General features: G+C 45.0%; 1 protein-coding gene across 6 annotated transcripts in view; it reads left to right on the top strand.

Moving 5' to 3' along the window:
• The window catches only part of LOC119659043 (protein winged eye), a 303,312-nt gene extending 280,482 nt beyond the window's left edge, over positions 1–22,830 (top strand). For 3 of the 6 annotated variants that reach the window (XM_038066945.1, XM_038066944.1, XM_038066949.1), the window contains 8 exons: positions 1,272–1,382; positions 1,461–1,636; positions 1,780–4,500; positions 4,568–4,796; positions 4,862–5,433; positions 5,494–5,673; positions 5,743–5,904; positions 21,017–22,830. In XM_038066945.1, coding sequence (XP_037922873.1) covers positions 1,272–1,382; positions 1,461–1,636; positions 1,780–4,500; positions 4,568–4,796; positions 4,862–5,433; positions 5,494–5,673; positions 5,743–5,904; positions 21,017–21,256 — 4,391 coding nt within the window. In that variant the 3' untranslated portion in view covers positions 21,257–22,830. The remainder of the gene's footprint in view (positions 1–1,271; positions 1,383–1,460; positions 1,637–1,779; positions 4,501–4,567; positions 4,797–4,861; positions 5,434–5,493; positions 5,674–5,742; positions 5,905–21,016) is intronic. The other 3 variants (XM_038066946.1, XM_038066948.1, XM_038066947.1) reach the window with 3 other exon arrangements.
• Positions 22,831–23,282: the final 452 nt, after the last annotated feature.

The following is a 23,282-nucleotide window of genomic DNA, read 5'->3' as shown; positions in this document are numbered from 1 at the left end:
TTGCACGCCACCGATTCCAAGATTACTGCCATGACCTGAGGGCTAAGAACCCTCTCTTTACCTGCGATCGCTTCGTCGTTTGCCTCATTTTTTTCTGAAGTATATACGACCTATCTGCAACCTATACAATGATTCCAACAACTTACACTGTCAACAATACCACTGGCTCTAAGACAATCCGGTAGAAAGACGTTACCCACATAGCTCCTCGCTGTTGAAGAAGGACGGAATGAACCGCGCTAATTAGCAAACGATGCCTATCGGATACAAGACCTCAGACATCGGACATCTCCTGGTTAACACAGCAACATCCTAGACGAAGTACCTCGAGAAATCTGGGCATTCCCCATGGACTATGTCACACGCAGGCTGAGCCTCATTGAATCGACAGTTGTGTGCTAGGAATACCAATATTAAGGTCACCGAGGCGAGTTCATATGAGTTTTCCGTTTCCTTTCTTGATAGTGTGGGAGTCTTAAGTTCTTTTCTTTTCGTCCCTGTCGTATTCACAATTTCATTACCAGTAACTTACCCTTCTTGCTAGCAATTTCGAACTACGACAACAAGAGAGTATCCCTGTGGCCCCAGTGTCATTCGTCTCAACATTCGCCCTGTCAGTCACAAGATGCTCTGACTGCGCTGGAATACCAGGAAACTCCTTTAAAACTCACGGACTCATTTTTTGAATAGTATGAATTGAAAGAACGCGTACCTCCCACAGAATTAGCCTCCCTAGACTTGTATACAGTATGAGGTAATGCTGGACCCATGGTTGACGAAGAAATAGCTCTTTAGGATAACACTGAACTTTCCAGGATTTTATAAAGGCCTTTCAATCATAGTTTATAAAATACTATCCCATCAGTTGGTAATGGATAAACTTCATCTTTTTCCACATCAAAAATTTCAGAACGCCAACTAAATCGCTACTATACGAGCCCCCGTAATTTCCACTTGACTTCTGTCGTCCAATCAGTCTACTGTCTTCCCGAATTGCAACTGCCTGATTCGTCGACATTCAACAAACGACAACAATATCGCTCCCCGTTCTCCACGAATATCCTTCCAAGTACCCACTTCACCTAAGATGGTTCTTGTATTCCTTTTGCCACGGTAACGCTCCGCAAGGCAAAAATCTTGCGCAAGCTCACTAACCGCCACCATGAAACGCGTTCTTTCCATAGCAGTGGGTGTTTCCGTACATCCGATTCCTTGTTTGCGTCTTTTTGTTCCTTTTTTCTTCATCTTTTTTTTCTGTTGTTTTCTTTCAGCAGCCCCGGTACCTGTTGAATCGATGGTGCCTATGCCACCGGTCGGCTTCCAATTGGTTCGTGATCCCACAACAGGTCAATTTCTATTTCTGCCGACAGCCGCAACAATAGGTAGGTGTGGGTGGATTTCGTATCTTGCGAAATTGTTCTAAATTTGTGGATTTATTATTGTTGCTATTGTATTATTAGATTTTCTCTGTTTAGAACCATTTCAACAAGCCCTGGTGTGGCCGGCATACTCACAAACTACAGCAGCAATTCAGCCCCCGTTGCTGATACCGCCACTAGCTCAACCGCCCCCATTGGCTCCGTTGCAGCTATTGGGCTCTGATTATCTGACTACAGCCAGTACAACATTGCATCAGGTGCGTGTAAATATAAATTCGGAATTAGATAAGGAATGGTCAGTGAAATGGAATTGTTTTTCACACAAGGAGAAAGTGAACATCATTCCATTTCAATTCAACCATATTTGCGAAGGACACTAAAATATCTTCTTTCTCCTTAGCATACTCAAACACACAGCACTCGTTTCGTTGCCCTCACATCCGACCCCAAACGGAAGACCACAACAGGACCTACAATCCCTCTACCAATCCCGCATCATGCCCTCATTAAAATCGAAGATTGTAGTAGCGGGAGTACAACTACAACAGGAACGGGGACGACAACGGCTCATCATCATCACCATCATCAGGCAGCAATATTCGGTGATGAAAAGACAAACGGCTCAATACACGCGTCGGCGGCTGCTGCATCCGCGGCGACAATTACAACGGCTGTACAAACTAACGACATGGGAACAAACATCCCAACTCAATTGTACTATCATCAACCCTCCGCGGGGCTTATTCAAATTGCTCCACATCATGGCCAGAGCAATGGTGCAAGTATTCAGGAATGTCGACCTCTTGTGGGCCACGAGTCTCCTCCGCCGCTCGTTATACCGCCGATGCTTGGAGCGGCAACCGTGGCCGCGACTCCTCCGGCCACAGGTGCAACCTGCCTCACGCCACCACCTGAACAAACAATTGCGGCTGCAGCCGCTGCTGAGAACATGAATTTGGAGGCAGCATCAAGTTGCGTTCCCGAAGTTCAAGATGCAACTATCCAAACCGACACGCCGGTCATGAGTGAAGATGACACCATCGAAGATTGCTCGTATGCCAGCAATGCGGGAGACCCCCCGGAGCCCCGGGACTCCACCATAATTCCGTCATCGTCGACAACGTCTCTGTTGGTTGCACCATCGACGGACGTGTGCCATAACGTCTCTAGTAATTGTTGCCCTCCAGAGGAGTGCAATTTGCAAGAGTCGTCTTCATTGTCTTCATCTTCCATGCCCAAGGAGTCCCTCAGTGAAATGGTCATAGACTCAAGCAGAAACGATTCTGGTTTCGATAGCAATGCTGTGACCTCAACGAACTCCCTGGAAGAGTCCGTTTCACAGGCTAATGAGGCATGGAATTACAGTAATAATGTGGTAGAAGAAGCTGATCAATCGGCCGCCAATCTCACCGCAGATATAGCTAACAATAGCATATCAGACAAAGAACAATCAATGGTTAATAAGGTCACATCCACTCCGGTTGATCTAAGCGGTTTAGAACTCCTCTCAAACATCAGCATGGAAATCGAAAAGAAAGTTCCCTTCATCAAACAAGAACCAATCGATATGATCCCCCAAACACCGACCCAACTCCAATCGACCCAAGAAGCAGAGCTCCACGAACAATCATTCTTAGCTCCATCTCAGACGGCAATTTGCAATGGGGGCTCGAGTGAAGTTTTGGACGAGAAGTCTTCCACTGAACAGTACCCCGAACAATTGGGAGGACTGAATTTGCTCTGTGCGTTGGCCGAGCAACGAATCCAAGAAGAGGATGGTAAGCGACATCGCAAACGCTCCTCATCTTCATCGGCAGATAGTCACGGGTCGAAAAAGAAAAAGCATAAACATTCCAAATCGAGCAAGAAATCGCGGCATGATAAAGAGAAAAAGGATCGTAAACGCCATCGACATTCACAAGATGAGGAACATGCCGCCGATGGGTCGTCTGTTGCGGTCAGTGGAGCCGCAAGCAGTAGCCAGCAGGACTATGGTGCCGACGATGCTAACGCAGGGGACGAAGACGACAGCGTTGGAAAAGAGATTAAAGAAACTTTTATCAGAGTCAAGGCACAATATGCAACGTGTAGCACTTGCAAAACTGAAGCAAGCCCGCCGCACTGCTGCAAAGAAAAGTGCAACTGGCCCACGCCCGAAGAACTGATCAGTGCTATGGAAACGGACATGCGACTCAGACTTGCAGACATAACGCGACAGTGCCAGGAGAAGAAACGCGAATTGGAGGAGATCAATCCATTGCTGCAAGCGCGCAAGAGCCAATTGCAATCAGACCGAGAATCGACGCCTGTTTCAAGCAAGAGCTCTGCTTCGAGGACGTTCCTCTCGGACAAACCCGGTCCCAAGTTCACTTGCCTCTCTCCTAGTCTACTCTCAGAAACGCTTGGCGGCATTGAGTTGCCGAAAGCTTCCAGTGATACTGAATCCAGTAAATTCGAAGATATCGAAACGAGCTCATCATCGTCATCGAAGCGAAAGGCCGGAACCCCTCGTAAACATGATGAAGGGAGCACAGAAACGATAGTTGCAAAGAAGCCTAAAAGTCTTGTGGGCTACATTCTAGCCTCAAAGAACCGTCACAACGAAAATGTTAAGGAGAAGAATGTCTTCGATAGTGCTGGCTTCCTGACTGACGATGCCAGTGTATTTTCCGAGTCCTCCTGTAAACTTCGAGCTAGTGTGTTCAAAACCGAGCTCAAAACTACAATCAAACAGGAGGTTTTCGATGATGAGCATTCAAAACAGACAACTCCCGACTCATTCCCAATGTTTAGTGATAGTAGTAACTTTACGCCTGAGAAGAAAGTCCATAAGAAGTCGACGCGACACCATTCGAAACATAAGAAGTCAAAAAGCAGCAAAGAAAAGAAGCATAAATCGTCCGAGGCGAAGGAGAAGAAGCGCAAGATAGATGACCGATGTGTGCTCAAAGCCGAGCACTTGGACAAGGACAAGACTAGAGTACTTACGGCCATGGGTGGATTGTTCTATGCAGGGTGTTTGAGCCCCCTGCAACCACCTGATGTGTATGCAGTAACGTTGGATGGGGAGCGGGGTAACCGACCACATATTATGTCCCGCGAAGAGGTCTTGAGGGATGCTGTAAGTTTTAGTCTATCTTGATAAGAAATTGGATGTGATTTATTGAAATATTACCATAAAATTTCAGATATTAGAAATCAGTCCCGCATCAGTTGAGGAAGTCCCACCTGGAACTCGTTTATGCGCTTACTGGAGCCAGCAGTATCGATGCTTGTATCCAGGCACGTCGGCTGAGCCCGGTACCCCCGACTCCGTCTACGATAATAAGTTTGTGAGCGTGGAATTCGACGATGGCGACAGTGGAAGGATTGCTCTGGAAGACATTCGGTTTTTGCTCAATGATTATCCAATTGTCGGTAAGTAACAGCAGATTTATGTCATTCCTGTATCTGGAGCTCAAAATTTGTCCATCATATTACAGAATACGACCCGAATCCATTGCTATCATTGGGGAAGCGCAAGCGTCGCATTAGTCAAGCACAATCTGAGGCTGCGTCAGGTTCAAAACCTGCAGAAGCCACCCCGTCAACCAGTCAAACGAAAACAGAATTATGCAGCAGTGACTACCTTGAGCGACGACGATTGAAGAAAATCCGAAAAGATCGTCAAAAACGACTCGATCTCGATGGAGCTGAAGGATCAGAACGTAAACACAAGAAGAAGCACAAGTGCACCGATGAGTTTTGTAAGCATCGAAAGCACAAGAAGAGGAGGAAGCATAAGAAGCGTCATCATCGTGAAAATGTTGCCGCCGCGGATTCGTCACAAGATGCTGACTATTCACAGGATGCATCCCCAGTCGATGAACAATACACCATTGAACAGGACGACAGCATATCACAGAATGGCGAGGCGAATGAAACTGAGGCTGCTACACCGAAGAAGGAAGAACCCGAAGAGGAGGCTGATGCGTTCGACCCAAATGCAAAGGAGGATACAATGACAGAAGAGGAGGTGGCTTCGTCGATCACAGAAAGTTCAGGATCAATTTATGTAAGTTGCGATTTGAATCCAGTGGAATAAGGGGTCCTTCAATTTTCAATGTATTTCCAGGAGCCCGGGAAGAAGAAGGAACGTCAAAATTCTGCCGACAATCATAGTAAGATCGCAGCATTCTTGCCTGCTCGACAGCTGTGGGCTTGGTCAGGAAAGGGATATCGTAGAGCGGGTGCTAAGGGACGTGCCAAGAAGCATTTCTACAAGACAATTCAACGTGGAAAGGAGACAATAACGGTTCGTTTTCCATAGAAACTACTTCTGATAATGTGAGGATAATGCTTTCTTTGGTTTTTCTCTATTTAGCTTGGCGATAGTGCGGTATTCTTATCAACGGGACGTCCAGATCGACCTTACATTGGACGTATTGAATCCATGTGGGAGACATCTGCAAGCAATAAAGTGGTTCGAGTTAAGTGGTTCTATCATCCCGAGGAGACTGTTGGGTGCTCTAATCTCAAATTTCCGGTAAGTGACAAATTTTTTATCACTCTATGTTGGGCTTCTTAGGAAGTGCTGTATTCTGGAATCGTATTTGCGGAATGGATGGCGGAACACTTGCAAAATTGTTGACTATTGAAATATTATATAGATTAAAGAGGCGTTTTATTTTGAGAGAGAAGTTGTTTTTCCCCACATTTTTCTGATACATATTCAAAAGGGTGACAAATGATACTATTCCACGACAGTGGACGAATGTGAGGGACAAGGAGCGTAACCTTCTCAGGAAGTCTTCACGGTAATTGGTTGATTGATGTTTCTCGTCCCACAGAGGGATCTACAACAACCGTATTGGATTCGGTATCCTCAAAACCCCTTCCCGCCCTAGTGGTTAGTAGTAGGGTCCTAAATATGCCATTTGGATTCCCATTTTCTGGTGTGCTACGATAGACTCTTTTTTTTAGCCACTTGGTCTTTGATATACTATCAAAAACTCTGCCCAGAAAGCAATTGGTCCCTATTAGGCAATCCAACTAATGGTGGGACCGTGCCAGAGCGAGTACTTTGCATGACAAACGCGTGAACGCTCTAGAAAGAATCGGTCAGACATACAAAGTGTCCATGGAAAGTGTCGACTCGAATTCAAGTGTAAAGTGTTGTAAATCTTGTAAAATAAAAAAGAAACGCCGCAAGGGACGGCGCATGGCTCTTTTCCTTCCACTCTTTTCAGTCCTTATTTCTCTCGTTTGTCGATTGTCCTTGCAGTTTGCTTCGCTCCGCCATGAAATTTACACGGAGAGAAAAACGGAAGCAGGTCCCACAATAATCGTCGTGGCTGTACGGGTGCCACCGCTTTCGCAATTTGTCCACAATGGACATCGGAATGGTTTAACCATTCGCTTGTCAGACTAAATGAGGAGAAAATTAAATTTTGACGTGCACAAGGAGCAACTCATTAGGCGTCTATCAGTGAGCAAAACGGCCAAACTTAATCACATACTAACAGAGCTAACGCTTAGTGACCGTGCGCCAAGCCGCTGTCCGAAACGAAGCAGTTAGCTGGTGACACGTTAAACCAGTTGACTCAATTGCAGCAGTCAGTACCAGCGTTAACAACCACTACTTCTAAATTGGCAGAAGTAATCGGCGCTTTGAGTTCAGAGTCTGGATCCGCCTCCCGAAAAGGGCGTTAGAGTAGTAAATCGTCAGAAACCTCGACAAGTACCGGGACATGTTGGGACCATCGTAGGTTCGCTGAGAGCGCCACAAAATGTACCAGGCCTTGCTTTTCTCAATAAAAAAAATTATCTGGCAGAGGCTACCCGAAATGCAGCCCCACGCACCTGACAATTTACGGCCTCTGGAGTCGGCGTTACTACCTTATCGCTACAAGCACTCAAGTCTCAGTTCTTCTTACATCTTGAAATTATAAATTAAAACCCCGTCCATCCGCATGTACAGGCAAGTGGACATGAGTTTACATTTCATCATCGCTTCATCATCACTTCCATCTTAGGCACAGACTTCCTGTGCCAATATTGACTGTTGGTTGATCTGCAAAACAGATCCCTGATTGACCGCACAACCTTCCTTAGGTCATCAGGAAAAATCTCAACTTGCACGCCCAACACTCTTTCTATTGTTTTTGAAGACGTTGCCGAACCAAGTCTTCACGCACTGCAATAATACTACCGAGGGTAGTCTCTTTGAGCCCGCTAAGCATGCCGTTTGCACCACTTCAACACTACTGGCTCCCTTATCTGTTCGAGGATGTGTGCATTACCATCGCAGAAGCTCGCAGTTGCGCGGAAGCTTCTTCTTAAGCATGGTATTTGCAGACCTTCAGACAGTTGTTGAATTTCCCCACTTCACATGGTCTCTTAACCCAATGACGAATGGAGGTCTTGATCATTACAAACGTCCAAATGCCCAGACGATTTCCGACTGATACCCAACTCCACGCATTAAATATTCCAAGAGTTCACTAGGACAACGTTTGGACTGGGGATGCCGCGCAAACCTTTTAGAGATTCATTCATTTTGCACTACAATCCTTCACTTTTGCTTCGTATATTGGGATATGTTCTGGTGGCGCCTTTTTCTGAGTCCTAGTATTCAGAGCACCTTTAGTACATTTTTCGAGGTCTCCCCCGTTGTATATGCATCTCCGACATCCTTGTATATGCAGGCGAGATTCTTTGGCCATCTGACTAATTCCGAAGGCATCCAACCGAACTCAATCAAAATGCAGGCGATTTCGAGCTTCTCTGTACAGATATCCTCCATGGCCAATGAGAATGAGAATATAATTGATCTCTCCATGCTTTCTCTCCAGCCATCCCCCAATGTAAGCGATCAACCTGTAAGTCCAATGACCCTTTTTCTGATTGGTCGCATCGCTTATGGATCTCTCCCCTTCAGTTTTTTTCACCTGCGATAAAGAAAAGATGGACCTGATGTTATATGTATATGTTCATTATTTCACGTGCCAGGATGTCAATCGGCATTATCCCCGAGATCAGGAACGCTGTATCAACCGAGACGGTCCTGAACGCAACACACCCTTAAGGCTGTTCTTCTGTAGACCGCACTGAATTTATGTGCATTGCCTAAAACATGTACCCTTTTTCCCCAAACTAGGACTGCATATAGCAAGATATAATTCATCACCCTGGCTATGAGCAGCCTGCAATTATGCCGCGGCCCTCCTACGTTCGGCATCATCCTTGCCGGAACCAAACTCGTGGTGGATGCTTTTTCGCAAGTATGCTGTATGTGTTGCTAAAAGTTGGGTTTTCCGTCTTTCTTCATTTGCTAGTATTTCATGGCCAGCTTGTAAGCGATGAAACGATTCCCAATTCTAATGTAGGCGTAATTTCTCTTGCGGCGCTTAATGATGAGGACCGCTTCCGTCTTTTCCTCCGCGATAGCCAGTTCAGCAGTCTCTGACCAAGCCTTAACAGCACTGATTGCCTCGCTTGAGTACAACTCAGCATCTTCGAGGTGTTTTGCGACCACAGCCAGTCTAATTTCGGCAGCGCAACCCACCACCGTGGCCTCCTCCGGAACCGGAAGGTTAAATACATCATTATACATGATGTTCCAGTGGGCACAGTACAGCGCCGCGGGGACAATGTATTCCTTTGGTCCATCATCGGTGTTGTATCATAGTGTCTGCTCTTGCAAGTAGCTATCGACAATAGCAGCGCGGGAGAGAGGAACACCAATCGTCGCCGGAGACTTTCGTATAAGGTTCCAATTAGCCGAGTTGAATGCATTCCTCACGTCCAGGGTCACGGCCATGCAATATTTGCTGGTACAACCCCTTCCGTGAAATGCATTTTTGGCCAAGCCAGTAACCATTTTGATGGCATCAATGATCAATTTGGCTTTACGGAACCCATACTGCCGATCTGAAAGGCCTCCTTGGCTCTCGCCTTATTCTGTATGCCGCCCAGGCCCGGGGTTGTGCCATCATCTATTCGACTGCAGATCTCCATAGCTCATCTCTTGTGACTGTTGTCTTGCTGGGGAAATATCCCTAGATAATTTTTAACAGGATAGGGCAGGTGATCTGCCGAGATGAACGGCCTCTGAATCGTCCTGTTGGGATTTTATAGGCGTTACCCCACGGATTTATGTCCGCTTTCGGACAGAGCTCCTTAAAACGTTCCCTCTTACTCCGCTGGATGGCGAGCTTGAGGTTCTTGCGGACTTCCTTATAGGCATGCTCCTTTTGCCCTTGATCGATCCTACATATTGCCCGTTCGTCTGGCTCCAGAGCAAATCGATCGAAGGTTGGCAAGTTCATTATTCCACCAATAATTGGGTCTTCTAGTGGAGAATGTGCATCTCTTAGGCATCGATGCGTCACATGCTTTAGATATGCTTTGCAGACCATCTTTGTGTTCTTGTGGATTTCGGCTTCCGGGGTGCGGTTGTTCCGCCCTGGGTCCGTCTTTAGTTGAAAGGTAATTGCCTGGTGATCGCTCCACGTGAAATCCTCGCTGACTTGTCAGGTCATATCACGGGCCAGCGCATCTACAATTGAACCAGATCCCACTGTCTAATAAGTGTTTATATTACCTTCATTGGCCAGAACTATATCCAACTGGGCGAATGCTTTCAATAAGCATCGTCCACTTGCGTTAGTGTCTTTGCTTCCCCACTCGATGGACTGCCGCGAACAAGATCGTTCTACATGTCTTCAAACTCAGGCAGTGTGAGGCTCGGTGCGTCGTAGGAGCCGTATACGAATCTACCGGTTATTTTTGCCACATACAAAGCTACTAGCCGCATGATCCACGCTATATTATATGGATTGAGGACCCTACGCCCATATCGCCGCTCCACCAGTCGAATCTGTGACCCATACACCACGGTCAAGGTTTCTGTACGGTTCACTAATAATAGTAATCTCCATCGCAGATTCGTAAGTAGTCTGCGCAAGTAAATCCTGCGCGACCTTGCAATGATTTAGGTGTATTTGTATTAGCTTCATTTTTTCACTGCAGTTAACGCCTTCCTAAGTTTCGGACATTTAGCACTTCCAGCCATATGTTAGTTATCTCGTCCTTCTTTTCCTTCGCGCAAAATGCATTTGGGGTCCCTATTGCACTCCTTGGCAATATGTCCTTTTTCCTATCACCTTCGATATCGATTGGATCGATCTGTTCTCTTAGTCGGCAAACAACCCATCCAATCCGAACCTTCCCCATGGCCAATAACTTCTGCTGGCTCCACTAGCAGTCGCAATGTGGCCGTTTCAGTACCCTCATAGACTTTTCTTAGGCTCACGATAGATTCTTCCCCGAATCCCTCCAACTTGAATTGTTGTTTGAAGGCAGTGCAGATCTCTTTCCTAGATGTTACCTCATCGCGATCCTTGAAAGGAATATAGATCTTATGTTTTTGGAAACGTGTCGCGACATTCTCTCTAATTTTTTCAGCTCAAACATGAGATCCTCTCTCTGAGTCTCCGGATTTGATTGACATTTCAGCCGTATCGTACCGTTGGTCCACATACGATAGATTTCCTTTGCTGGAGATTACAATTGCCTCGGGGCGAATTCGCACCTTTAGTTTCTTATTCCTCTTTTGTTGTTAACGAGCTTAGTCCATCCACCGTTTTTATTTTCTTTTGGTTTCATTTCGCTAGCCAGCATTCCCTCTTTAGGCATACAATTCAACTACTTTACCCCCAAGTTGCATGCAAGGTAGTTCTGGGTCAGGGCTTTGTCCTCGGTGAGTCTTGGCCAGATTATTCCCATGAGCTTCCTCTTTTACCGTCTTCGGTATTGAAGGAGATTGTAAAATGGATGAGCTTCTCCTGAATGGATCTATTTGCTGCTGCTGGAGTACCTCTTGATCAGATGCGTTGAGTGTCGAGTACGCCTTTTTTGGCCAGCTACCTCTTTCCAGCCCATTATTCTTTGCCTTTGCAATTGGAGTTTTTGGCAGAGTCGTGCTTCAGCCGGGAGCTCACTACCAAAAGTCGCCGGTGCTCGAGGTACTCCTTCTCAATTCGCCCATGTTGGTTTTACTTTCTGGCCCATGCACAGTGAGAAAAGAAAAGTGCATAAACACATATTTACACATCAATAGGTATGGCCTTATTCATCACCTGCGGTCGCGTCTGATTGGGGACCTGGCAACCCCTTATAGGAGGATATCTGGTCTGGGCGACAATATGGCATCTTTGTTGTAGGCCTTAGACAGTCCCTATACATATTACTTGTTGTGCACTTGAAACGCCTGTCTACAATGGAACAATTCTGGGCAAGGTGCAAGAAGTTCTGGTAATAGTAGCACTGCACCTCTTGCATCGGCTTGGCTTTCTCAAGCGGCTTTTTTTTTGGTCAAGTATACATATACTTACTGAGCTCTTGAGAGGGCTTGGAAGTACCGACCAATACCCCTAATTACGCCCACTGTAAGGCGAAGAAGAATGAAAGGAAACAACTGACTACGCCGTCAGAGACCTGTCTCTCCAAACACAAGGAGGCTGCACACCAGAAGCCAGTATCAGAAAAGACGAGGAAACGAAGAAGGACTAGACTGTCGGCTCTGCTCATTAAGCCGACGGAAGACAAGACATTTGCGGAAGTTCTTAATGAAATCCGGTAGAGGATGAAACCCAAAGAGGTGTCTTCCATACGGAAAACGAGAGATGGCGGAGTCCTCATCGAACTGAGCACGAAGACGACTAGCAAGAGTATGTTCTGCGAAACGGTCAGGGGGTTATTAGGGGAGAAGGCTCTAGTTAGTAGCCTAGAACCTATGTACTCGCTTGAAATCCGGTATCTTGACTGCCTCACATGAAACGTGGAAGTGGAGGCGGCGAGAAAGCGTGAATGTCCAGAGATAACCAATGCTCGGGTAGATACCACCTCTGTAAATGCGCGAGGCCACAAACTCGCACTCGCCCTCCTTAGTAGTGGCGCATCTGGTGAGAACGTTGCACAAACTGCGGGCTCGGGATGGTGTCCAATCTTTAGGGCAAAACTGCAAAGGGCTAGGATGTGAATGGCATGATCCACATTTTACAAATTAACATGGACCGGAATGCAACCGCTCTCCAATTGCTAGCGCAGTTCACTGCGGAGGTAAATGCTGATCTAGTACTAATCAGCGAGCAATATCGAAACTGGGACCTGGCTTCATGGCAGAGCCGGGCTGGAGGGTGCTCCGGGGTGAGGTAGCGTTGAAGCTGACACCGTCGTAAATTCAGTGATGAATCTGATAACGACGGCGTGTGAGGTGTCCACGACACGACACGTCCCAGTCGCGACAAGCTGCAGAAATTGACTACCTACGGTGGGAGTATTATAAGCTTTGCCGTTTGGCACAACGTTTACACGCGAATGAGGAGGCATGCGCCATAAAGGCACAGTATAAATCAGCTAAAAAGAGATTCCACAGCGCGATAAATAAAAGCAAAGCTCGCGGCTGGAAGAACCTGGTCAACGAGGTGAATAAGGACCCGTGGGGACTAGGCTATAAGCTTCTCACCCGGAAATGCGGGACTCTGGGGAAACAAAACACCGACCAGAAGGGGCGGCTTTGTATGGACATTATTCCCCAGATATCCTGTACGGGTTGATGCCAATAACACGGAAAGCGGCGAGAATTTCCCCCTTTTCACAATGAAAGAGCTCGAAGAAGCGATTGTCACTATGAAAAACAAGAAGGCGTCGGGTCCTGATTGCATCGCGGCGGAAATTTACAAACTGGTATTCCGCCAACGGCCAGACTTGCTGCTTGGAGCGTTCAACGCCAGCTTGAAGGAGTGCATTTTTTCTTCTCGCTGGAAGGTGGCCAGATTCGCGCTGATCAGCAAGGGCAAAGGAGACCCGGAGCTCCCGTCTGCATACCGACCGCTGTGTATGCTTGGCACGGCCGGCAAAGTGCTCCAGGAGCTCATCAGGAGTCGACTCGCTGAAGCGATCTGCGTTGCCGGGGATTTATCTCCAAGGCAGTTTGGGTTCAGAACAAGGAGATCCACAGTAAATGCTATTATGGAGGTTGTCGATACGGTTCATTGAGCTGACTCACATAGCTGCCGATCCTATTGGATATTGCTCCTCATAACGCTTGATGTCACATACGCTTTCAACTCACATATGTTAAGTAAATTAGAAAACTCATTCCACGTGCCAAGCTATATCTTACGGATATTGAGGGATTATCTGAAAGGCCGCTCCGTGCTCTATGTGACGCTAGACGGCAGAGGAAGATGGAAATCACGTCGGGAGTAGTACAGGGATCCATCCTAGGGCCGGACCTCTGGAACGCTTCCTACGATAGTTTCCTGAGACTCGATATGCCCAAAAAGTCGTACCTGGGCAGTTGTGCAGATGACGTTGCCGCACTTGTTGCCGGACGCACCGTTGAACAGACGCAAAGCAGACTTGGCATATTGATGCGACGGGTAAGCGGATGGATGACTGCTCATGGTCTCAGCCTTGCACTGGAAAAAACCGAAGTAGTCACCTTGACCAGAAAGAGAATCCCAACCCGGCGAGTTGACTATAGAGTCAAAACCATCGAAAGTATTCTTCAAGCAAATCAAATCAGCAGCGGACAGGGCTGCAACTGCAGTCTCGGCCTTGAGTCGACTAATGACGAATATTTGGGGCCCTGTATCTACTAGGAGACGTTTTCTTATGGGAGTAACCCAGTCGGTTCTGCTCCATGGCGTGGAGGTATGGACTGATGCAATTTAGACCCGTGGCTGAACCGAACGCACGGTGAAATTGATTACTTCCTTATCCAACTTCTAAGCGGGCGTGGAGGTTTTCGGTCTTGCCTGCATAGGGTTGGGAAGGTGCGATCTCCTGGTTGTGTGTTTGAACTCTTGGCCGCGTTCGAGAGAAGAATCCTCCGAAGAATTTTTGGCCCCCTACATGAGGATGGACGATTCCGTAGCCTACACAATGACGAAATCTATGAGCGATACCATGACCGTCCGGTTGTGGATAAAATTCGGTTCAATAGGTTTCGGTGGGCGGGTCACTTAATCCGTATGGATGAGGATGATCCCACCCGGAAAGTCTATAAGGGCAATATCTATGGTAGAAAAAGAAGACGAGGCAGACCCTGCCTAAGATGGAGCGATGGCGTAGGTCAGGACGCCAGACAGCTTTTAGGGATATCGAATTGGTGGACCTCGGCGCAAAATCGGGATGTCTGGAGTTCGTTATTATGGCAGGCCTAGACCGGATACCGATTCTTGCGCCGTTGATGATGATGATAATGAATGGTGGGACGGCTTTCGTCAGCAGCTTTATGCAGACACAGGGGAGCTCTCTTCAGACAATATTGTCCGGAGAGATATTGAAGAGCGTTGGTAGCTGGAGTCGTGTTGCGCTTTATGTTCGGGCAAAGAAGATTGAGCTCGACCGGCGAAAGGACCGGATGGCAAAAGGTTGCCTAAACTAACAACTCCTTTCCTCTCCTCCCGTTGGTGACAGGGATTCCCTGACTTGACGGCTCCCAAAGCTGGGGAGCGAGAGGGCTATCCCGAAGTATTGTGTTAAACGGTTCCAGGCTAGTTCTCTGATGACAGGGAGGTGTTTAGTTAGTAGTCCGACAGCATACTGTTGCGGGACTTCAATACTCTGTCCGTAAACGAATTCATTTACCATCTTCTCAAAAAAAATACCCCTAATTGTGACTACATCGGGAGCGCCGGTGGGCTCGCGCAGGATATGTCTCTATATGGAGACCGCGAACCTAGTCCTCAAGTCAAGGGGGTGCTGATTGTAGCGTGTTACCTTTGCTCTCTGATGATAGCGAAGGTCGCGGCAAGATCTTCAACACCCACCGTAAAAATAAGGCTTCTGTCACCTTTCTGGCGGACATCCCCAAGCCCGTTCTCGTCTTTTCCTGGATGGCCACTAATTGATCTGCCACCATGGTAAATTCCTTTGAATTTTCAAAGGAGATTTTTGGACAAACATTTTTTTTATTTAGTTCTCCTCGGTTTTTTTTTACTTTTTTCGTAATTGTGGCGTGTCCTTTTTTTCCACTTCACCCAATTACTTTTTTCGAATGTACGATATTGCGTTTTACAAAGATATTTTTCATTTGAAGTCCTTCCCCAATTGATCTTATTTCATTGGGCGATGCTCAGCCATCTTGGAAAAATGGAGTAAACATTACCCTCCATATAATTCACAATTCAATAGCCAATAATGTAAACAAAACAGATTTTGTTTACAAAACAAAGCGTCTCGGTCCAACTTGAGCCGAACTATTTTACCTGCTGCGGGTTCTGGTCGCCTAGTACTCTGGGCAGAATTTTCGTAAATTTCGATCGCAAGCAAAATTTGCTCGGGCCGGTCAGATGGGGACGTTGTTTGTTGGATTTCAAAGACTTTTCTGGCCATTTTGAAAAAGTCATCGTGCGGAGACGAGAAAGGGATGATGTACGGATGTGATAGCGGAATGCTTACCTTCCTGACGAGTGATCCACGCATTTCAAGCGTTTTTATCCCAATTTAAATAAAAAGAAATCAGATTACGTGTGGACGAAAGTTTATTGACAGGAATTGGACACATATCGACACATATTTATGAACATTTCAAATGCAAAGTGGTTGTTTATATTAACAAAAAACACAATCATAGGACGCACTATTTCCCTGGGCAGTTTCGAGGTCTTCCAAGGACAATTCCCGACAGATCCGCAGCAGAGTCCAACGAAGAAACTGTGAGTGGCCCCAAAATGAAGGATTTAGGTGCAAACGCTTAGCAACTCGCGGGTGGTGACGTTCAAACTCTGCAGCAGGTGCGCCTTCAGCATCGCGATCTCGAAGGTCCTGCAAGCTCTCCTTATATCCTCTGGCAGCACAGATTATCCGACAATTTTGTTGATCTGGATCTGGACATTTGTCGGAATTAATCTCGCCTTTTGGAGCTGCAATCGACGTTCGCATGAGGCACGGTTTTGGGCCTGTAAATAAATAAAGAAAGGAAATGGTTAGAAGGATTGAATAGGCAAATGGAGAGGGACATGTTTGCAATGAGACCACGTGAAGCACGTCCTGTTTAACACTTCAGAGAACCGAATCCGTCGGTCTGCCCGGTATCTTCGAATGGCGAGGGAGACATGTTTGAATGGTCTCATTGCAAAAACACGTAAACAATCGGAAGGTAGCAGTCTAGCCAGTTCTGCTTCAGTTTACCGCAATTGGACATTCAGAGCTTGGCTCAGGTACCTTGGATGGGCAACGTAAATGTAAACAAAGTCTTGTTCCTCAAAAGTAAACAAAGTCTTGTTCTTCATCATAGTAAACAAACTCAATGTAAACAAAGCCAAAGTAAACAATGCGGATGTAAACAAAGGCCAAGCATTTCAGTTGACCTGTTTGCGACCTGCCTGCGAATTCTGGGGACCTAGTATTTTGCTCGAATAAATTGAAATTTTGCTAGCGACCATTTTTTGGGAATTTAACACGATGCTGGCGGGGGGTGGCTGTTCGTAGTTATTTTGAAATGTTTTTTGATATTGACTAATTTCTGATTTTTTTTGGATTCAACAAGGAAGCGGGGAATGGAATGCCGTTGATGGTGGTACACACAGTCCTTGGCCATATTACTTAGAAGCACTGCAGATTCTCTTAAACCTTAATTACCGGGTGTTTTTCAGCTTTAGAATTTATTAATAGACACATTTATGTAATGTGTATGTATAATATACTTAGTTACCTAATTGTTAACAAAAATAAAACATCATCTTTTTAGAAAAATGTGTATTTATTAACTGCTAGAGGACGTTGAAATGTATGCCAGAAGATATTAATATTCGGTTGAGCCACCGTTTGCCGCTATAATAGCTTAGGTTAATTTTTTCTAGGAGCTAAGTTTTGGTTGTGATCACTTCCTTAGCCACTCAGCTCAGCTCCCACAAATTTTCAATTGGGTTTATATCGGGGCTATTACCCGGCCATATTTCGCTCTCGGAGATAACTTTTCACAGATTGCGCCGTTTGACCCGGGAGCCCCATCCTGCATGAAATGACTGGCTCCTCACTCGGAAACCATTCTCTGAGCTGGGGAACCAACCGAGTTTGCAAGACTTCTTTATTCTGATTTTGCCTCATTATGCCTTTTACCACGTACAAACGCCCAGTACCTTTTTGCCGCTGATGACTGCCCCGATCATAACCTTTGTAGGGTGCTTCACACTTTGAACAACGCAGCCAGGATTAAATTTTTCTTCAGGATGATGGCGCGAAAACTGAGTTCTATTCTGCAAATATCCTAAGTATCGGTGGCGGTTCTTTCATCATTTCATAGTAAATGATGCATTTAATATCAACTTACCGAGCACATCTGTTTTCTAGGCAAATTTTCCTCAGAAATCTTTCTGACCTGGTAGTAAAAATGGGTTTCCTACCGCATCTATTCCTTCGTTTCACACACAATTATCAATAATTTAAAGTGCATCTAATAAATTGGCCAGTGACTGAAGGTAGCACTTCTTCCTTACCAAAGAAATGCTAATTAACATACTCTTATTCGAATTAGAGGAAAATAATATCATCCTGTTAAGATACTCAGGACCCTGTTTTTGAGGAAACAAACTAAGGTACTACTCGACTGAATGAAATCCTGCAATCAAAACCGAGGACGAATGGCTTAGTTATTATCATAATGGAGCTAGGCGTATGATCAAGCAATTTGTCAGTGTCTTCATTATCAAAGATGCTCGAATGTCCTGGTAGCCAACGCTATCATCAATGCTTCGTTGAGTCAAACGGGTTCAAGTAGCGACTGGTGGCAGTCTCAGGCCTGACGGTAGACTTGTGAAAAGGGAGGATTCCCCTTGGGCTCAGAGTTATCTCGAAGATCCGGAAATATAAATGAAACAGAGGAATAATAGGGAGTATCGCACGATTTCTTTCTGCTCCAATTTTCCGCATAATTTCCATCCCGGGCCAGGATTTCCTTCTATAACACGCCAATGAAGATTGCTATGACCAAGAAAGTTGGAATATAGTTTCATCTGCTATTTTGTTTGAGGATATAATGATCCTGGGTCCGCCGCCTGGCGGGCCGTATTTTGAAGTATTGACTGTCCGCCCAAGAAAAAGAGTCATCCGTGCACCGCGAAAGATGAGTGAGTTGTTTCTCTGAAATAAGTACGGCCCGCCATTAGGCTCAGAGCCGCTTTATCCTCAAACAAAAAAAAATAGTTAACTACGCTCAGACCAATCAAGGTTGTTTTCTGTCACGTCTGAGGTTATTGGCTCTGTCCTGTGATCGAAACAAACAGCAAAATTTGTTTATCAAGTTCATTCTAACTTTATGATCGTAATCACAAGGAAGAATCTGGCGACTATTCTTACGTCCCGGTGAATATTATTACTTAAAAATTCGTAAGCTAGTGGCCGGTGAATTTCGAAGTTGACTAGGTAGCGGAACGTTAAACACGCCTCGCTGAGGGTCGAACTCTATCGTTACCATTTTTTCCTACCGAAAACGGTCCTTGGTTGGTTTATGGAATGTGTAAACATCCTAACGTGCGGTTCTATTGTATGGTGGCAGGCCCTGAATAAGCAGTACAATGGAAACAAGCTTTATAGAATTCAAGGGATCGCATGTGCAAATGCCACTGAGCCTCTACGGTCGTACCCGCCAGATACTCTCAATGTACCCCTACACTTTCCTTCCTAGACCACCGCATTAAATATGGATTTCGCCACATGCAAGGCAAATTTCAAGAGGAATTCCGTTGTGGATTTTCCAACCTGGGCAAAGTGGAAGACCGACGACGCGCTACAATGTTATGACACAGTATTTTCGGTGTAGAGATTTCCGAGTCGTACGATCTTTACGGATTCGCCAGTATATTTCACGCGGAAATAATGGCGATGTTGGAAGCTTGTCGATAATGGTACAATCCGACTCCCATCCGTAACATAGTCATTCTGACCGGAAGCCAGCAGACCATTAAGGCTTTGTATTCAATTGCGACTTCCTCCAGGGTGTTTGGGCAATGCAGGGAGGCGCTTAATCGTCTAGGCAGCACGCTCAAAGCGATCATAGGAATATAAAAGGGATTCGGCGGGCTGACGAACTGGTGATACCGGGCTCTGCTTTTGATAGTCCCTCGGTGAGCGCAGTCGGCTTCATTCCATTGAGTGCAGTGATAATTTCGCTTATGTTTGGAGGAGCGGTCGGTATTCACATGTTACAGTTGCTCATCTATGGAGATGGAACTTCACATAATGCTATACGATCTAGAATGGTGGTGCTCATTATCGTGGATAAGAAGGACCATCGAAACACTTTTGCACTTGCAAGCTTAGCGCAATGGTGGGATTCATTTTGTTATGGCGAATACTACGTTGAATTTCTCTTACTTTTTCACGATGACGGAGCTTCAATGCGTTGCACTCCCTACCGCTCACAGCCCACAACAAACCTTCTCTGCTCATTACGTTCATCGATCCCCCTCCACGTTTCCTCAGTCAACCAGGTCTTGTCCTTTTTGACGTGACTGACCATTTCAACTGCACCAGAGACAAAAGGTGGCGGCCCAGTGCTCATCAATATTCTTTCTTTCCCGTACGGAGCTTGGATGAATCCGTGTTAATTAGCCTGTGCCTCCACAGGATAATTGTATAGTTTACGTCTTCCTACGCTGGTCGTAGCGAAGCAAGAACCGAGAAAGTCTCTTGCGAATTGGTCTTCGCATGCTATGAAGTGGAACTCACAGACCACTTGGGAAGAATCAAAGCATTGGGTGCACCCTCCTTTTCTCCTTTGCCGGCGGGAGATGTTCGGAAATGACAATCTACGACAGTCTGACCTCAGTACTGTTCCTTACATTCGGCGTCAGTTTGTCGCTGGCGTAATCATTTTCCATTAGCACTACTAGGAACACTCGCCACGTCGGTGAAGGGTAATGCGCGCATCGCGCCCGGTCATTTCTGTTCCACCATTCGCCCTGCTGATCTTGTTAGTTATTCGAACTCATCCTGAGAATATATTGCGCTTCGAGGCGGCAGGTTTCACTTTCTGCTAGTTTCCTAACCGTTTATTGTTATATTTCTCGACAATTACTTGGTATTCAGCGGGGCCTTTTCATCCCGCACGTCGACAGCACCGGCCTCCTTATTCTTTGCAATCTTGCTCAGAATATGGACGGCCCTTTGGTACTGGTTCTTGAGCAGGACCCCAGGCGTCCTCCAATTCTTCGCTGATCTCCAGGTACCGATTTTTTTGTCGGCCCTTGTTCCCCCGGATTCGACAGTTTCGGATTAGGAGTACTGTGGTTGATACTCGCTATGTTTACTTCGACGGCAATGGTTTCCAGGCTGGAAATCACTAGTCGGTCTGCCGTCTCGCTAGCTAAGGCTGACACCGACTGTACTGCCATCGACGCTTACTACCTCCGGCCTGGAATGCTTACATTTAACGTAAAGAGAGCACCCAGTTTTCTATCTTTCAGTTCTTGCGAGAGTTAGCTCACAGCTAATAATCGACATAGATGTGATTACGTCCCATAGGAAAATAGAAGCGTCGACCAGAGACGGGTGCTATGGCTTCACTTTTTAACTTTATATTTTTTAACATTTGAAACCAACTTGTAAAATAACGAAAATAACCAACTTTTCATTCTTCACAGGGTGCTCTATTTGAATCCCCCCACGAGGACGAGAACGACGTTCAAACGATATCACATAAATGTGAAGTTCTCCCGTTGGATGCCTACACCGCGAAATTCGGCCAGGACCCCAAGCAATACCAGTCGATTTACGACAACAACGACACCTACTACCTAGCTGGCTACTACGATCCGACAGCACAAAATCTCAAGCTTCAACCACATATTCCAACGCTAGCGGAAAACGACAAATGGGCATAGGTTCCCAAAAACACAAACCATTTCACCTAGCCAAGCAGTCGTGGGTGGAAGGAAAAAAAAATCAAATCAAAAGTCCCAACGATATTTAAATTTGTGATGCTATTGCTGTTGAAGAAAAAGAAATATTAAATTTTTTTCTTTCTGTTATTTCTAAGTTTGTTGTTTTCTCAAAACGATAAGATTCCTAAGATTTTTTTTTCACAAGAAGAAAGATGAAAGATAGATGACTTAAGAAAGATTAGACTGTAAACAGTGATCATTGGATTCAATAGTGTGATAAGAGCTGAGGAAGTAGAAACTCCCAGGATATGGGTAATGCCAAGTATACTAAAAAAATTGAAAATTTATGGAAGAGCTGAAATTTAGATTTCTCTTGATGATGACGAAACCAACTACAGGATAAAAGATTAATGTGAAAAGTGATTGTTGACAATATTCTATTGATCGTTTGTTTTCTTTTTCGTATAGTTTTATTTGATAATTTTATTTTATATAATCTCGTGAATGTTTTCTGTAGAAATATTTCACTGCGCGTCAGGAGGGTGTGGTGAGTTGTTTGGTCGCCACCGCGTCGGCGGCAGCGGCGGGTTTTTCTCGTTTTGCAAAGTAGATCAGTAGATGAAACTGCAATATTGCATTAGAAACGCTGGTCGTATTTCTTCTGTTTGTCTTTGATAAGTAAGTCATAAGTTACGATAACTCCTTAAAGTACTTCAATACTAATACTTAGCTCTAAGCCCGTTGTAAATTGATGTACATAATAATTTGATGTTTTAGAAGGACAGGCGCGACCGCCTCCTTCGATAAAGTGACCATTCAAATGCATATTTTATTACCGTTAAACACATCCAGTTGCTTTCTAGGCCTAAGAAGTAGACTCTGAGTATAAACGTAGAAACAGTGACAGTGAATAGACGACGATTCCATTACTACCCCCCTTAAACTGCTAAGGATTAAGTTAATGTTAAACAACTGTAAAAATTGCTAACTAGTCTTCTTGCAAGAGTTCGAGAAGATGCGATCCGAATCAAAAACTCAAATCCCATATGTGTAAAAATGTATAGGAATGACAAAGTCAAACTAACCTAAAGCTACTATTAGTCTACGGAACTATATATCATCCACTTAATCATTGTAGTTTGTAATTTACCTAGTGTTACTGATTTAAGCGACTTTTGGGAACCCCGTTCTGTACTATAAAAAGGAAAAATTCATGAAATCTTAAGTGCGAATCCTAAACAACCATTTTGTATCGATCAGAGACGAGAGATAATTTGTGTTTGGGGTGTATTTATCGCTCTACGATAATATTTGTTAAATAGACGATGAAAATAACAAAAAAAAACAATAATCACAGAGAAAATATATATTTTTTCACGAAAAGAAGTCAATAAAACTGAAAAAATTTATTAGTAACGCGTGCAAGAAAGTGAAGATCTTGAAACTATAAAGAGTTAAGAAGCAAAAACTGTGTACATTTATATTAGGCTAAGCTTGGACGTAAGACCTATATTCATTATTATTATATATTATCTTTATTGAAAAATAATAAATTTAAGAAATTCAATACGAAACCAGATGGCTTTTATCAGACTGAATTGATCGTGAAAGGCTAAAGGCTGCTGTAGAGAAATTAAAGGAATCTTGAAGTTCATGCAATGTTGAGAGGGACATGCCTCAGAATTTAAAAGAACAGAACAATTGAAGTTTCTATTTATTATGCGAATTATGAATTGATATTTAATCAGTAATTGAACGCGGATTTATGCGCTTTGGTCTAGAGTACTCAGATATATCTATCGCAGTCTGAGCAGTTAGTTAATGTTCCACAGACACCCCAGTTTGCATATTGGAGCTAGGAAGGCATATCTTTCCTAAAGGGAGTAAGGGGTGCAAAACAAAATCTTTGTGATCATCTTTATCTAAAATAAGATGAGATATGACTATTTTTTTATGTGAGAAGTGAAAAATTCAGCACCAAAATTATATGAAGTAGTATTTTTTCCGCTTATTTTTTCGAAAGTTC

The sequence above is a fragment of the Hermetia illucens genome, chromosome 6 (assembly GCF_905115235.1).
Source record: "Hermetia illucens chromosome 6, iHerIll2.2.curated.20191125, whole genome shotgun sequence".
Lineage (NCBI taxonomy): Eukaryota > Metazoa > Arthropoda > Insecta > Diptera > Stratiomyidae > Hermetia > Hermetia illucens.
The sequence above is the reverse complement of the archived record's forward strand: the minus strand, read 5'-3'. Positions and strand labels throughout refer to the sequence as shown.